General features: G+C 41.5%; 1 protein-coding gene across 2 annotated transcripts in view; it reads right to left on the bottom strand.

The window, feature by feature from the left end:
* Tmem232 (transmembrane protein 232) overlaps positions 1-18438 on the bottom strand; it is a 228400-nt gene that overhangs the window by 195285 nt on the left and 14677 nt on the right. Inside the window, exons 2-6 of one of the 2 annotated variants that reach the window (XM_052193337.1) lie at positions 17562-17673; positions 16582-16687; positions 15068-15225; positions 10902-11001; positions 9109-9266 (exon numbers count right to left, since the gene is read on the bottom strand). In XM_052193337.1, coding sequence (XP_052049297.1) covers positions 9109-9266; positions 10902-11001; positions 15068-15225; positions 16582-16687; positions 17562-17673 — 634 coding nt within the window. The remainder of the gene's footprint in view (positions 1-9108; positions 9267-10901; positions 11002-15067; positions 15226-16581; positions 16688-17561; positions 17674-18438) is intronic. The other variant, XM_052193338.1, reaches the window with a different exon arrangement.

The following is an 18438-nucleotide window of genomic DNA, read 5'->3' as shown; positions in this document are numbered from 1 at the left end:
ATCAGGACGAAATAGATCATCTAAACAGTCCCATAACCCCTAAAGAAATAGAAGGGGCCTTCCAATCAAAAAAAGCACGGGACCAGATGGCTTCAGTGCAGAATTCTATCAGACCTTCAAAGAAGACCTAACACTAATACTCTTCAAACTATTCCACAAAATAGAAACAGAAGGAACAGTACCCAATTCCTTCTACAAAGCCACAATTACTCTGATACCAAAACCACACAAAGATCCAACAAAAAAAGAGAACCTCAGACCAATTTCCCTTATGAACATCGATGCAAAAATACTCAATAAAATTCTTGCCAACTGAATCCAAGACCACATAAAAATGATCATCCACCATGATCAAGTAGGTTTTATTCCAGGAATGCAGGGTTGGTTCAATATATGGAAATCCATCAATGCAATCCACTACATAAATAAACTCAACGAAAAAAACCACACGGTCATTTCATTGGATGCTGAAAAAGCATTTGACAAAATTCAGCATCCTTTCATGCTTAAAGTCTTGGAAAGAACAGGAATTTAAGGCCCATACCTAAACACAGTAAAAGCAATATACAGCAAACCGGTAGCCAGCATCAAACTAAATGGAGAGAAACTTGAAGCAATCCCACTAAAATCAGGGACTAGACAGGGCTGCCCCCTTTCTCCTTATCTTTTCAATATTGTACTTGAGGTACTAGCTCGGGCAATTAGACAATATAAGGAGGTCAAAGGGATACAAATTGGAAAGGAAGAAGTCTAACTATCATTATTTGCAGATGAAATGATAGTCTACCTAAGTGACCCAAAAAGCTCCATTAGAGAACTCCTACAGCTGATAAACACCTTCAGCAAAGTGGTAGGTTATAAAATCAACTCAAGAAAATCAGTAACCTTCCTATACTCAAAGGATAAGCAGGCTGAGGAAGAAATTAGGGAAATGACACCCTTCACAATAGCCACAAACAGTATAAAGTACCTTGGGGTGACTCTTACCAAACATGTGAAAGATCTGTATGACAAGAACTTCAAGACTCTGAAGAAAGAAATAGAAGACCTCAAAAAATGGAAAAACCTCCCATGCTCATGGATTGGCAGGATCAATATAGTTAAAATGGCCATTTTGCCAAAAGCAATATACAGATTCAACGCAATACCCATCAAGATCCTAACTCAATTCTTCATAGAGTTAGAAAGAGCAATTCTCAAAATCATCTGAAATAACAAAAAACCCAGGATAACTAAAACTATTCTCAACAACAAAAGAAATTCTGGGGGAATCAGTATCCCTGACCTCAAGCAATACTACAGAGCAATAGTGTTAAAAACTGCATGGTATTTGTACAGAGACAGGCATGCGGATCAATGGAACAGGATTGAAGATCCAGAAATGAATCCACACACCTATGGCCACTTGATCCTCAACAAAGGGGCTGAAAACATCCAATGGAAAAAAGATAGCCTTTTCAACAAATGGTGCTCGTTCAACTGGAGGTCAGTATGCAGAAGAATATGAATTGATCCATCCTTGTCTCCTTGTACTAAGCTCAACTCCAAATGGATCAAGGACCTTCACATAAAGCCAGACACTCTGAAGCTAATAGAAAAGAAACTGGGGAAGGCTCTTGAGGACATCGGTACAGGGGAAAAGTTCCTGAACAGAACACCAATACCGTATGCTCTAAAATCAAGAATTGACAAATGGGACCTCATAAAATTACAAAGTTTCTGTAAAACAAAGGACACCATCAAAAGGACAAATCGGCAACCAACCAATTGGGATAAGATCTTCACCAACCCTACATCAGATAGAGGGCTAATATCCAATATACACAAAAAACTCAAGAAATTAGACCCCAGAAAACCAAACAACCCTATTAAAAAAATAGGGTTCAAAGTTAAACAAAGAATTCTCACCTGAAGAACTTCGGATGGCGGAGAAACATCTTTAAAAATGTTCAACTTCATTAGTCATCAGGGAAATGCAAATCAAAACAACCCTGAGATTTCACCTTACACCAGTCAGAATGGCTAAGATTAAAAACTCAGGAGACAGCAGGTGTTGGAGAGGATGTGGAGAAAGGGGAACACTCCTCCACTGCTGGTTGGGTTGCAAATTGGTACAACCACTCTGGAAATCAGTCTGGCGGTTCCTCAGAAAGCTAGGCACTTCACTTCCGAAAGATCCTGCTATACCACTCCTGGGCATATACCCAGAGGATTCCCCAGTATGTAATAAGGATAAATGCTCCATTATGTTCATAGCAGCCCTATTTATAATAGCCAGAAGCTGGAAAGAACCCAGGTATCCCTCAACAGAAGAATGGATGCAAAAAATGTGGTATATATATACAATGGAGTACTATTCAGTCACTAGAAACAATGAATTCATGAAATTCTTAGGCAAATGGATGGAGCTGGAGAACATCATACTAAGTGAGGTAACCCAGTCTCAAAAGATCAATCATGGTATGCACTCACTAATAAGTGGATATTAGCCTGGAAAACTGGAATACCCAAAACATAATAACCACACATCAAATGTCCACACATCAAATGAGGTACAAGAAGAACGGAAGAGTGGCCCCTTGTTCTGGAAAGACTCGGTGTAGCAATATAAAGCAAAACCAGAACAGGGAAGTGGGAATGGGTGGGTGGGAGAACAGGGGGAGGGAAGGGGGCTTATGTGACTTTCGGGGAGTGGGGGGCCAGAAGGGGGGAAATCATTTGAAATGTAAATAAAAAAATTGAATTAAAAAAAGTCACTATAAAAAGAAAAGAAAAAAAAAAGAAGTTAGTCTCCAGAGAGTCAAATAACCCTATTAAAAAGTGGGGTACAGAGCTAAACAGGGAATTCTCAACTGAGGAAACCCGAAATGCTCTAAAGCACCTAAAGAAATGTTCAGCATCTTTAGTTATCAGGAAAATGCAAATCAAAACAAGACTGAGATTCCACCTCACACCAGTCAGAATGACTAAGATCAAAAACTCAGGGGACAGCAGATGCTGGAGAAGATGTGGGGGCGGGGGAAGGAATGCTTCTTCATTGTTGGTGGAATTGCAAGCTGGAATTAAAACCACTCTGGAAATCAGTTTGGCGATTCCTCAGAAAATTAGACATAGTACTTACTACCTGAGGACCCAGCAATACCACTCCTGGGCATATACCCAGAAGATGCTCCTACATGTAATAAGGACACATACTCCACTATGTTCATTGCTGCCTTACTTATAATAGTCAGAAGCTGGAAAGAACCCAGATGTCCTTCAACAGAGGAATGGATACAGAAACTGTGGTATATATACACAATGGAGTGCTATTCTGCTATTTAAAACAATGAATTCATGAAATTCTTAGGCAAATGGATGGAACTAGAAAGTGTCATCCTGAGTGAGGTAAACCAATCACAAAAGAACACACATGGTATGCACTCACTAATAAGTGGATGTTAGCCCAAAAGCTCAAAATAAACAAGTTACAATTCACCCAGCACAGGAAGCTCAAGAAGAAGGAGGACTTAAGTGAGGGTGCTTTGGTTCCTCTGAGAAAGGGAACAAAATACAGAAGCAATAAGGGAGACAATGTGTGAAGCAGAGACTGAAGCAAAGGCCACCCAGAGACTGCCCTACCTGGGGATTCATCCTATAAACAGTCACCAAACCCTGACACTATTAAGGACGACAAGAAGTGTATACCAAAAGGAGCATGCCATGGTTGTCTCTGGAGGGGCCCTGCCAGAGCCTTACAATTATGGGCGTGGGGTCCCCAATGGAGGAGCTGGAGGATGGTCCAAAGAAGCTAAAGGGGTTTACAGCCCCATGGGAAAAACAATGATTTTGGCCTCCCAGATGCCCCAGGACTCCCAGGGACTAAACCATCAACCAAGGGGCACACATGGTTCCAACCAAAAATGTGGCAGAGGAACATCTTGTTGGGCATCAGTGGGAGGAGTGGTCCTTGGTCAGGTAAAGGCTCAAAAGATGCCCCAACAAAGGGAAGTGGGGGGGGAGGTGGGAGTGAGTCTGGTGGAGGGGCATATACATGGAGGCAGGGAGTGGGAGGAGGAGTTTGGGGGTCTTTGGGGAGGGGGAAAATCGGGAAAGGTTTTACCATTGGCAATGTAAATGAAGATGATATTCAATAAAAAACAATGGTCATCATGCCGAACACAATCTACAGATTTAATACAATCTCTATCAGAAGTTCAACTCAATTCTTCATAGGGTTAGAAAGAGCAATTCTCAAATTTACATTTGAAATAACAAAAAACCCAGGATAATGAAAACTATTCTCAACAATAAAAGAACTTCTTAGGAAATGACCATGCCTGACCCCAAACTGTAATACAGAGCAATGGTGATAAAAACTGCATGGTATTGGTACAGTGACAGGCAGGTAGATCAGTGGAATAGAGTTGAAGATCCAGAAATGAACCCACACAATCTGGTCACTTGATTTTTGACGAAGGAGCTAAAACCATCCAGTGGATAAAAGACAGCATGTTCACCAAAATGGTGCTGGTTCAACTGGCAGTCAACATGTAGAAGAATGAAAATTGATCCATTCTTATCTCCTGTACAAAACTCAAGTCCAAGTGGATCAAGGACCTCCACATAAAACCAGATACACTGAAACTAATAAAAAAGAAAGTGGGGAAAAGCCTTGAACACACGGGCACAGGGGAAAAGTTCCTGAACAGAACACTAATGGCTTATGTGCTAAGATCAAGAATCAACAAATGGGACCTCATAAAATTGCTAAGCTTCTGTAAGGCAAAGGACACTGTCAATAGGACAAAACAGCAACCAACTGGGAAAAGATCTTTACCAATCTCACATCCCATAGAGGGCTAATATCCAATATATACAAAGAAGTCAAGAAGTTAGACTCCAGAGAACCAAATAACCTTATTTAAAAATGGGGAACAGAGTTAAACAGGGTTATGTTTAACTAAAGAAATGTTCAACATCCTTAGTCATCAGGGAAATACAAATCAAAACAACCCTGAGATTCCACCTCACACCAGTCAGAATGGCTAAGATCAAAAATTCAGGTGACTGCAGATGCTGGCAAGGATATGGGGAAAGAGGAACACTCCTCCATTTCTGGTGGGATTGCAAGCTGGTAAAACCACTCTGGAAATCAGTCTGGCGGTTCCTCAGAAAATTGGACATGGTACTACCTGAGGACCCAGCTATACCATTCCTGGGCATATACCCAGAAGACCCTCCAACATGTAATAAGGACACATGTTTCACTATGTTCATAGCTGCCTTATTTATAATATCCAGAAGCTGGAAACAACCCAGATGTCCCTCAACAGAGAAATGGATACAGAAAATGTGGTACATTTACATAATGGAATACTACTCGGTTATTAAAAACAATGACTTCATGAAATTTGCAGGCAAATGGAAAATACCATCCTGAGTGAGGTAAACTCAGTCACAAAAGAACACACACCGTATGTACTCACGGATAAGTGGATATTAGCCCAAAAGTTCAGAATACCCAAGATTCAATTCACAGATCATATGAAGCCTAAGGAGGAGGAAGACTAAAATGTGGATGCTTCTGTGCTTCTTAGAAGCAGAATCAAAATATACACAGAAGGAAATATGGCGACAATGTGTGGAGCAGAGACTGAAGGAAAGGCCATCCAGAGATTCCCACTCTGGGGATCCATCCCATATACAGTCACCAAACCCAGACACTACTGTGGATTCAGGGAAGTCCGTGCTGATGGAAGCCTGATACAGCTGTCTCCTGAGAGCCTCTGCCAGAGCCTGACAAATACAGAGGCGGATGCTTGCAGCCAACCCTTGGACTGAGCACAAGGTCCCTGAGGGAGGAGTTGAAGAAGGGACTGAAGAAGCTGAAGGGGTTTGCAGTCCCCTGGGGAGAGCAACAGAGTCAACAGGCCAGACTCCCCCAGAGCTCCCAGGGACTGAACTTCCAACCAAAGAATACACATGGAGTGACCCATGGCCCTGGCCACATATGTGACAGAGGATGGCCTTGTTGGACATCAGTGGGAGGAGAGGCCCAAGGTGTCCAATGCCCCAGTGTAGGGGAATGCCAGGGTGGGGAGATAGGAATGGGTAGGTGGGTGGGGGAGCACCCTCATAGAGGCAAGGGGAAGGGGGATGGATAGCGGGTTTCTGAAGGGGAGAAAAGGGAAAACATTTGAAATGTAAATAAAGAAAATATCCAATAAAAAATTAAATTAAAAAGAAGCAGAAGAAGAAACTGTGTCCAGGGCAAGGGAAGGACGTTTCCTACCTGTAGGTGAAGCCACAGATCTCTATTATGCATCTTACAATGCGTAAATTCTACAGGATTTTAAAGCAATTTTAGCATTCGTTGTACAACAAATCCAGCGGCAACTGCTTTTACTCCATTTCTATGAACATTAAATGTAAGGTATTTCACAATGGCCAATGCGTAGCCCTTTTAGTAGAGTCAGAAGATAAAAGATGATGGATAGATCGATAAATCCTGAACTGCAAAATAGCATCGATAAAGACAGGAGGAAAAAATAGCTGCTGCTGTAGCTTTTACATTATCTCTTCTTTTCCTCTTTCATTCCCCAAAGTAGGAAATGAAATGGGTATTGAATGGGCAGATGCTCAGCTGAACTGGAGAGGCTGGCTTCGAAAAGCCACACTGGAGAAATTGGGTGGAAACTAGGGAACTTTAGGGTTTGCAATCACGCCATGAATCAGTGCTGATTAGCCTAGCGGTGATTTAGGAGCACTGTGGCTCCACTATCCTTTATAGTCGTTATATTATGAAGTAGTTGGAGAAGAAAAAGAAAGGCAATAAACCTGACAGCCCCAAATGTGTTATAGTCCCCTCAGAGAATCTCACGAATGGAGCGGAAATAGAAGTGAGGTCCTTTGTCCTACAAAGTGGAAAAGGCACAGGAAGACTCAGCGACTGCGCATGTCACTCTCAGCAGACGTGTCCATTCCGTGAGCTGTGGGCTTTTGTGGGCTTTGCCCCTTCTAGCAGAAGGGTAGACATAGATTTGTTCTTCAGGAGCACCAATCTAGAAACACGTGGCCCCGCCTGAGCCACGCTAAGATTGCCATATTTGCATATGCAAATTGCACGTTGGAGCACTATATTTGGAGATACAACACTCAGATCGCTACTTTTTGTCCAGGTAACTATTCTCCGCCGAAGATCACTCTGCACTCTCTAGGTTAGTGCGAACACCTAAATATTAATGGCTGTATTTTTGTGACATTTCATTCGCAAACTACAGTTTTATTTTCATTTGAGGCGATGACGGCAGTGGTGATGATTATCGTGATCATCATGAAAATAGGCAGAGCTTTGTTTAAACAGACTAGGAATCAGAGGTATAGAAAAGCTAAGCCGACCTCCTTCGATCACTCAGACATTTGTCGAGTAGGTCGTTACTCTTCGGGATCAATGTTCTTTTCGCAGCTTCATATCTTACTTTAAGTATATTTATCATCAAAACATATTTTTAATTTTGAAACAAGTGCCTCTTTTTGCATGGCACAATTTGCATTCGCTACTAATTATAACCAAATGGTCCAAATTACTTAGCGAGCGTCACTTTTTGCGTAGGCGGTTTATTGCTAATGGGCCAGGAGACGAATACTTAAGCTCAAGAGTTACACACGTAGTGATAAAATGTATTTTCCCGTCTGTTAAGTTTACAGTTAATGTTTGAAAGGCACGAAAGGGAGTGTGGGAAGACTGTGAGGTCACACATAAATAAAGCTGTTTTAAGAGGAATTTCCACAAATCCTTAGATTTCACAAATCATTAGAATTTACCTTAGATTAAAACTATTTTCCTTGAACAAATATAAAGTGAATAAGAAAAAAATTAAATTATTTTTTTTAAAAAAGCAGGTGCTTCCAGGCTGGTGAGAAGGCTCAGTGGACTGGGGTGTAAATCCACAGCATGCACATAAAAGCCAGCTGCTCGGGCATCCCACCGGTGACGCCAGCTCTCTGGAGTTGGAGCCAGGGCATCCCAGAGCAAGCTGTCCCTAGACCATCCAGGTGGAATGGAGCATCCCCGGGTGCGAGGAAAGACTGCCTTGGGAAGAGGATCCGGAGCAATCAGCGAAGGTTCCAGCATATACCTCTGTCCTAGCGAGCTACACAAGCATACATGCATGTACACTGCGCATATGCATGTCCACAAACATGCAAACATGAATATATACATGCACACCATACACACAAGCAAGAAAACTGATCTTTTTCCTTTATTAAAAAAATTAAAAATAAATTTCTGTATATTAATTATAAAATTAATGGGAAAAATCCTGTTTCATAGCACTCACGTCTTTCAGAAACTCTTTAGTAAAGGAAATGATTACCAAAGAGACTAAAACTTGTCTTCTGAAAAACATGTTTTATACACAATTACAAGACTCACTGGATTTGTGTTTGTATAATATTTGTTTATTTAATACTTGATTACTAATAATATAAGAAAAATTTAACTATGTACTAGAATTATTTTAATCTCTCAATTTGTACTTGAGAGGGTGTAGTTTCACTGTGTGGCGGTGGCAGGCCTAAAACTCACAGAGATCAGCCTGCTTCTGCCTCTCCTGGTGCTGAATTAAAGGCGAGTGCCACCATAGCTGGCCCATTTGAGCATTGAGACGTTTCCAGTTGACTTCAGTGGCACATTAAATGTTATGTCAACATGAGACCTGGAGGACGTGGCCTGCCACATCTGTTCCGTGGCCAGTCTACACTTTACATTCTTTCTCTTGATGAAATGGAATCTGTTAAGATGTTGGCTTTGGAATCTGAGTTATGCAAGTATTTGTTCTTAAGTGGCTGATATGGGACCCATGTGGAAGAGGTGTTATGTCATTGTGCCTCTCAGAGAAGTAGCGAATCACATGGACGGCCCATTCCTCCAGAGCCTTCTTTGTATGATCCTTGAGGTGTGCACGAGCCAGCATGTGCGCTGGCCACCCTCCCTTCCAACCCCCCTCCGGCTAAGGCCAGCTTTACCAGGGCATGCTGGGTCCACGAGAATGGGTGTAGGGTCACGGCGATTTTATCATATAGCAACACAACACAGCATACCCACCGTATCTGTTTACCCACCGGATCAGAAGACAGGTCCTCCGTCTCATCCGAGCTTTCTGCAAACAGTTCCGAATGGAGCTCTCTTTTACATATAAGTTCCGATGTTTTCAGGATGAACTGCACGTTGGAGAAGATGTTTGGATACTTGTAGTAGGATGACTCAGAGAAATAAAGTGCTGTTAGGAGAAAGGTTGTTTGTGAGAGATGCTCTGTTAGTGTCTTGCACTGGGTGGGATCCGTTTGTCTTTTAACTACGAAAGTCTCCATGAGTTTGATGTTTCCTACCATTGTGCATTGCTCTATCTAGTTAAAATTTACGATGGTGTGTGTGTCCTCTGGTGGTGAGGAAGAACACTGCATCTTGAATAAATTACGTGAGAGTTTTTATAATTCAGGACAGCTTGTGTGGTGACTGAATGTACAATCAGATAATGCTACTGTTCTCCAGCACTCCCCTGCTGTTAATTAAGGTATCTCTGCATCTAAGGGTAGAGCTCTGAGATTCCCCCACCCCCACCCAGCAGTCTGTTCTACACACAAAATGGATCCCGAGTGATCTGTTAATAGATACATAGGACCGTGAATAAAATTAAAGAAGTCATGAGTTTGAAAAGAGGTCAGGAGAATTGGAGGGGGAGAGGAGGTGGGACTAATGTAAATGGAGTACTCGTCGATGAAATGCTTACAAATTTTAAATTAAAGAACATATATGGCTTAACATGGTATGTGCATTATATATTATAATATATAATTATTTGTTATACATGGTACATATTAATACACATACATAATTACTATTCCATTTTCTCCAGCCTCAAGTGGTCGGCCCTGAATGCATTTGCATATGAGCAACATTAACCGGACTCAGTGGGTTTCAGCGGGGATCCGACTCCCACAGGCCTCCTTAGCTGAATTACTCCCCTAAATGCTGCTCCTCACTTTCCCTGTGACAGTCACACCCACTGTTGCGTTTTTCCAAATCTCGACCATATTAGTCAGTATCTAAAAACACCAACTTCCTCCTGATCCCTCCTCAGGCTTTCATACATAGGCGACCTAGAGCCAATGGACTAAAATCAGTCTTTTCTAAATATTGTAAAATGGTTGTGCCATAAGACACTCCCCATTGCAGCCATTTATGGTTTTGATATCCATTCCTCAACCACTCCTTCTTTCCAGTGTGTAATCGGATGCATTGCAGTGCTAATGGCATTTCTGCCTTTGAGGACCAGTCAGGACAGTTGGAAGGACGCTGCTTTGTGTAATGCTGCTATTGGGCCATGCTGAGAAGGCCTCCAGAATCCTCTTCCCTCCCTATTCCTGTCCAGCGTCTACAGGGCAGACAGACCTGCTTTAAAATGTGAAAATTGTTGCTTTATAGTTTGGTGTGGTAGCTACTGTTACAAATGGGAAATGTGGGTCTCTGTCACATAGCTGGAAAATGAATAGTGCTCACAGAAGGCTGGAGGGGCCCGAGGAGGAGGAGGGGGTGATGGTTAAAGAATATGAGGTTGTGGCCAAGGTTAGATCCTGGTTCTCTATGGCACAGGTGATGACTGCAGATCATAAGAATACGGGTTTTATTCAGATTGCAGAGAGACTAGATTTTTAATTTTCTCACCACAAGAAGTTCTAAGTTCCTGAGGGAAAGCAAGCACTGAAGAGAACACTGCCTGGCCCAGCAGCCCTCACCGGCGGCCTCTCTTTTCATGAGACATAGAACAGCTTACACTCTTTATAGTGACAGTTTGAGGGTCTTATAATGGAACATAAAACATTTATAAGCATAAAAATAAAAAAAAATACTCTACCGTATAAATATGGCTGCAGCCTAAGCAAATGTTGTTTAAAACTTTCTAAGTGACCGTGCAGGAAAAATACAAAAAGCCGTAAGAAGATCAAATAGCCAATCTGTCAAGAGAGAAGAGGGAAAAGTGTGCGTTTGTGTCGCGCCAGTAAATGCTTAAAAACCATAGAGAAAGATAAAATGTTTTATTATTACATTTACTTTTTGATAAAACAATTTCAAACTTGGTTGATATTGTGTGTTTTTTGAAATAACTTTAAAACGGTTATGTCAAGACTGTAGTGCTGGTTCAGCCAGGAGAAAGACTTGAATAAATCATCTCTACCCTCTTTCAAATGGGCAGTTCTGGACGCTGTTTGGTTCCGTATCCTTTAAAGCAACATTGTTTTTCCAAATTGTAGATCATAGCCATTAAATAACTCATGAAATGAATTGATGGGAGGGTATATAAAAATAAGATACATGAGAAGAGAAAATGTTATAATGTGTTTCCGAATTCCCTTTATTTTAGTATATAGAAGGCCGTATATTATGTATGTGTAGATCACAGTGTGGTATGCAGTTCCTCCTATGGCTTTTAACCAAAACAGTTTCAAACACAGACTTGGGGAGCACTGGGAAATGTTTGGGTTCTCACAGCAAGCTGTGGTCTGTCCCTCATCCTGTCACCACAGTGAACACAGCAAACTCTTACTTCTCTGACCAAAAGAGTACATCTGTGGCTAAAACTGGGCCGTTTTACATAAGCTACAGAAAGTGGGATATCTGCAGAAACATACAATACACAAGATTTTATATGATAATATGAAAACCGTAAATCTTAAAAGCGGGCTGCATTCTGTATAAGTTATTAAAGAGACACACAGAGTGACAGGAACAAGGGTCATTGAGTTTGCGTGTGAGAGAAATCAAACACTTTAACAGACGCAAGGTATTAACTGAAGACACGTGTTAAAATACAGTGCAATAGTTGTGTCTGGCCAAGCCTCAAATGCTTCACCCTGCACTGTTATGGAAAGAAGACAAATAAACATTATTACAGGACTCGGAAGCTAGGGTGGACTTTCCCCAAATCCACTCACTTTCAAGTAAACCCTCAATTTCAACTAACTCTCTTATTTCTACCAGGAGCCTTTGTTATTAACATTGATGTGATGAACAGAAATTTCATGGTATTTAGAAATGTTTCTAAAACTTATGAATACCAGCCTTTTACACATAAAAATAAAGTGTCTGCAGTGTGGCGCGATGGGCTTTTCATGCGGTTGACTCTCTAAGAAAGTGCCGCTAAGGGGTAAGGAAGTGAAAATCCACAGGCTGGATACCACACAGCCACATGCCTGATGACCCGCCGGCAGATACAGGCTCCCAGGATTAAAGGGAAAGGTTTAAAAGGCATCCAGGGGAGGTTATTCAAGATTTTTAAAAGGACTGGAGATTTTATTGAGAGGAATAACAAAGCTCATGCTGTCTTATCCACTAATTTCGTCAATGTTACCCGACCGAGAGGTTGGAAAATAAAAATAAAAATAAAAATAAAAATAAAAATAAAAATAAAAATAAAAATAAAAATAAAAATAAAGACAGCTAAGAAGTTTTTGGTTGTAACATTCTATTGAAAAACTGTCCCCTTGAGACACCTCTCTGGCCTTGCTACATTTTCTCTCTGTAGCATTACCACTCGGGCTTTGCCTCCCACGTGAATCTCTGCTTGTCTGTCTATCTGTCTCTCTGTCTCTCCGTCTGTCTTTCCATCCGTCTCACCTCCCTCTCTTTCTTCACCTTGCTTCTTCCTTGCTTTTCTTTCTACTCTTCTCCCGTGTCCCCTACACCTCCGACTGTTAGATCAGTGCTACACAGGAACTATCCTGCTCTGTTTGTTTGCATTTCTACTGAAGCTCTGTACAAAACTTTTATTGTGTAGCTCACACATACCCAGACTAGTGTTTCTTACATTTTACTCTCTATAGTTTTAGAAGGATGCTTCAATAATTAAAATTCTTTTATTTAGAAAACAGATAACAGGAAAGATTGTGCATGAAATCTGGATGTGAGGCAGTGTTCAGGAACTGTATATTACTTATTTAATCAGACCTTAATAATTTCATTAAATGAGGAGTCAAATTTTGGAGATGGGGGTGGAGAATGCTTCTGACAATTCTGCCACTGTGGCTTTGAAGGTTGATTTAAGGAAGGCCACTTCTTTCCAGATGAATCCAATCTACCTATTGGTGGTGACATGTCGATACTCCTTCCCTTAGGACTTAAGCAATTGGGATAGCCAAGGATGGGACAATCCCGCAGGAGGGCAAGTTCACCTCAAGCAATGCTGAAGAAAGCAGGGGCGTAATTAACTCTCCACTGGGATAGTGTCTGTGCCCTTCCCAGCATTCCATTCCCCTGGTACAGTCGCTACTGTGACACTACTGTGACGCTGTCTCGGAGCTTGCCCTCTTCTCTCTCTCTTCTCCATGACCTCTGCTGAGACTGACAGCTGGCCTGCCCTGGGTTTTCCTTTTAAGTTCCAATAAAGTTATCCTTGAGCTTCTGTTTGAGTCCGTTCTTGGATTCCTTCATTAATGAGACCCAGGATGCCAAGTGGGGAGGCCACATCCCCTGGGAGTTGACTCTGGTGGGACTCCCAAATTCTTTCTCTTGAAGTGTGTACTCCTAACATTTTCAGAAAGCTCCAAGACTACAGACAAATACAGCTATTTCCCTAAAATTTCCTAATGGTGGATAGATTTGGGAATACTCTCTCTTGACCAAAGCTGTAAAATGTATCTACTGCTTAGTCAGTTTTTCTTGTGGAAACAGGCAACATTGAATCTTTTTTTTTTTTTTTGGTTTTTTGATTTTTTGGTTTTTTGGATTTGGTTTTATCAAGACAGGGTTTCTCTGTATAGCCCTGGCTGTCCTGGAACTCACTCTGTAGACCAGGCTGGCCTCGAACTCAGAAATCCGCCTGCCTCTGCCTCCCAGAGTGCTGGGATTACAGGCATGCGCCACCACCGCCCGGCCACGACATTGAATTCTTAAGGAAATCTTCCTAGCCTTTCTTTCCTTTTTTTGTAATAATGAAACCATTATTTAAGCTTAATTTATTTGCAATAAATCCACCAGCTATTCTTAAAATTATTTTTATAATAAATTTTCCCATGTCAACTGTCTATTACAAACACAGGAAGCATTTGACTGAAGACTTTACAAAGCATTACCCATCTGATGGCAGCTCCTGCTGATAGCTCTGTGATGACAGAGAGCCACTCACATCAAATTGAAATTAAGGTTATTTCTAAGAGGCTTTATATAATGAACATAGCATGTTTTTTAAAATCCCTAAAAGAACAGGCTAGCGAGAGGTCAGTGGTGAAGAGCATTGTTGCTCTTGCAGAGGACATGGGTTCAGTTCCCATCACCTACATGGAAGCTCACAACTAGAGTCTGCAACTCCAAGTCCAGAGAACCCAATTCCCTCCGTCCTCTGAGAGTACTACACACACACACACACACACACACACACACATAAATACAAACACATACATTTGCACACACACATATACACACACACTCATGAACACCCATACACACATGTAAACACACACAAACATACATACACACATATGAACACTCATGAACACCCATATGCACATATACACACACACAAATACATGTATACACATATGAACACTCATGAACATGCATATGCATATGTGCATGCACATGCACATATATACACATACACACGTGCACATATACACACAAATAAACATGTGTACGCACATGCACATGCATACACACAAATGCACACACAGACACACTCATACATACACTCACACACATACATTCAAATACACATACACAGACACATGAGAGCAAATGACCCTTACACATAAAATGAAAGTAAATAAATCTTTTAATCCTTAAAAAAAATCTGTACATACTTAGGACAACAGTATGATTTTTTTACATAATTATTTTCTTACACAGTTCATGAAATTCTATTTTCTCAAACGATTTCATCTTTTGCTGTCAAGCAGCAGCCTGCTAGCCATGCTCAAAGATCACTAAACTACCCCTCTTAAGTGCCAGTCTTGTTTGATCCCAGCGCACACAGCACTTACAGCCTCCTATCACTTGCGCCTGTAACAATTAAAATTTAAAACATACCTTCACAAGTTTTATCTCAACTGAATATAAATATCCCTTCATGAATGCATCGCAACAGAGTCGATATAAAACTGATTCCGCAAGAAAAAACAGGGCAGGAAGTTGATCATAATCAAAGGAAACATGGTCCAGGGAGGCATGCAGCATATTTAAGGCTTCTGAAACACGAACAAAGTGAAATTCTGTCACTGAAAAATTAACCCTGGCTTTCTGCATATTATATTTACATCTTGAAATTCAGTGTTTGTCCATCCGATTCAGGGTTTCTTTGTACTCGGAAATGCTTTCCAACCTTCCCAGTGAGAGTCACCTTAAACCTCAGCAGGCCTAGTGACTGCTTCAGTCAATAGAGCCCAGAAGTGACTGTGTGCCAAATCCCCAAAGGAAACATGGCCGCTGTTATCTACCTAATCCTTCTCCCCCAAAGCCCGCACCTCTTCCCCACGCCCCGCCCCTCCTCCCCACACCCCGCCCCTCTTTCCCTCCCTTTCCCTCACTTCCATCCCCCTTCTCCCCAGGTAGCAATGAAGATGGTTGGTGGTAAACCACAGGCCTCACCCCACAGTATCCATGTCTGATGGAGGTGTCAGTGCTGAGACTCGGGGCCATAAAAATAAGTTAAGTTCAAAACACGTTTCCTTCTCCGAGTTCTTGAGCTCTTAGGCATCGTTACAAATCCCAATTTCCTCAGGAAATATCCTCTGACCTTAGCAGTTAACATCCCCAAACTCATTTTATAAGGCACACACATAACATTTAGTTTAACGAGAGAAGGAATTTTATCCCCTTAAAAATAATGTTATTTAATTTCCTTTTTAGATTAGTTGGAAGTTGCTTGAAAGAAGTCATGTAAGTGAGAAGTACCAGATAAAGGGCTATGAGCAACGCTTTCTGCTTTAAAGCAGAAGGAAAAAAAGCCAAGCCAACATCCATCTGATTAGCGTTTTATAAGTAAGGCTATAACATTCATAAACACCTTTAACCACAGTAACCACCGCAGGTAGACTTACCCAAAGATGGTGACTTTTAAATTAGTTGCCAATTTTAGGGGAAAAGTAGTAAAGACTATACTGAGGAAAAAGCTTCTGTTTTGATCTGGTGCGTTTGTTATTTTGTTTTGAGGACAGGGTTTCTCTGTGTAGCTCTGGCCATCCTGGAACTCTCTCTGTAGACCAGGCTGACCTTGAACTAACAAAGATCCAACTGCCTCTGCTTCCTGAGTGCTGGATTAAAGGCCTGCACCACCATCACCGAACTGAGAAAAAGCTTTTAAAACCCATTTTGGACTTTAAAAGTTCAACAGTCATTGTTGTTAAGTTCAGAATTACAGAGAAACTTTGATAAAGGAACATCATGAGAAATTTTGATGGAAAATGAAGACTTACTTATTTTAAATTTACTACTTTAAATTTAATCAGTTTAAATTTTCTAAAACTCTACTTTAAATTCTCAAGTCATCTCTTTGTGAATCCACGGACACCTCGGGTTCGTCTGTGGTTGGGCCCCATACATACCATCCTGGATCTCCCCTTTGCACTGAGCCAGATAGATGACCTCAGCCCACACAGTCGGGAGATGCACGTGCTTCCCAGAGCCCAGCGTCTTGAGGCCCAACTTCCTCTGTGAGGAGAAACAGGAAAACAGCAAATGGAAATATGTATCCCTTCACCTATGTGCACCCCTTCACCTACGTGCACCCCTTCACCTACGTGCACCCTTTCATCTATGTGCACCCCTTCATCTATCTGCACCCCTTCATCTATCTGCACCCCTTCGTCTATGTGCACCCCTTCGTCTATGTGCACCCCTTCGTCTATGTGCACCCCTTCGTCTATGTGCACCCCTTCGTCTATGTGCACCCCTTCATCTATGTGCATCCCTTCATCTACATGTATCCTTTCATCTACGTGCACCCCTTCATCTACGTGCACCCCTTCATCTACGTGCACCCCTTCATCTATGTGCACCCCTTCATCTATGTGCACCCCTTCATCTATGTGCACCCCTTCATCTATGTGCATCCCTTCATCTACGTGTATCCCTTCATCTACGTGCACCCCTTCGTCTATGTGCACCCCTTCGTCTATGTGCACCCCTTCATCTAAGTGCACCCCTTCATCTAAGTGCACCTCTTCGTCTATGTGCACCCCTTCATTTATGTGCATCCCTTTGTTTATGTGTATCCCAATATTATTTATGTGTCTGCATTACTATTTCTCAGTTATATTCCAAAAGCCATTCTTACATGCCAATGCTTTGTGACCAGAGTTAGATAAAAACAATGTATTTTTCTTTTATGGGAAACCCTCTCCCCAAAATTATTTGACATTGAATTGTTTATTTATAACATTAAGGTTTTAGTGCTGCCTACTTAAAGGTAGCTGAGTATCTCTCCACATCCTTTTATCTTTCTTTCAATAGCATATAGCAGATAAGCCTTTACCAACTGGAAAATGAAGTTTACCTGCCAAGTAACTGGAGCACCAAACCTTACCTTACACCTGACAATGAGTTTCCTGGCTTGTTCCAACAGTTCTTCCTCCTCTGCTGGGTTGTCTGTGTGGTTGAATCTCAATATGAATTCTTTGGTAATTGAAAATGATGGCCTGTGCAGAAAAGCAATAATTATAGCTATCAACTAATTTTAATTAATCATCTTCTAGTGAGTAAGCATAACAATGTTCTAGGGAAAGCACTTTTCTTTTTAATTATGTTTCTCATACAAACAAGATCAGTAGCATCCAATATACCTGAGCAGATAACCTAGACCCATATTCTTTGCTTAAGAAAACAAATTCTCATTTCCAAAGGCTTTTGCTCTGTGGAAAAACATTCCTGAGATGGTTACCAGCAGAATCTTGGATGTTTTCTTCATAGGTGAAATCAAGTACAGCCTCAATTATTCTCCCATTTGTGCTGAATCATTATTCCCTTCATACAGATTCCATACAACTGTGACTACAGTGAAGTATTGAGGGGGGAAAGACATACAGAGTAGATTCAGCTAGGCAGCGAGTAGTCATAATGATGCTGCCCGAGAAGAAGCCATTGCAGGGCGTCTGCAAGAAGACAGGTGGGACTAGGGAGCCTTTGTGTTGCTGTTCTAATGATCTGCTGAGAGCTGGACCTGGGGCACATCTACAGGGGTAGTCACATGTGTGCCTAGACAAGAGATGACGTTGGTTTGGACCAGGAGAGCAGCAGTGTAAGTAAAGACGATCATTTGGATAATGTATATGCTTTACATTAAACTGGCCAAAGAGTTGTCCATCAAGCTTCAGGAAGGGGGGAGTCATGAAAGGACAGAATTGCTACTAGTTGAAGCGGTGCAAACTGCTAGAGGTACAGATTTGATGTAAGGGTAGAGAGTA

Source organism: Apodemus sylvaticus, chromosome 9 (genome assembly GCF_947179515.1).
Source record: "Apodemus sylvaticus chromosome 9, mApoSyl1.1, whole genome shotgun sequence".
NCBI lineage: Eukaryota > Metazoa > Chordata > Mammalia > Rodentia > Muridae > Apodemus > Apodemus sylvaticus.
This window is presented reverse-complemented; position numbering and strand designations above follow the sequence as displayed.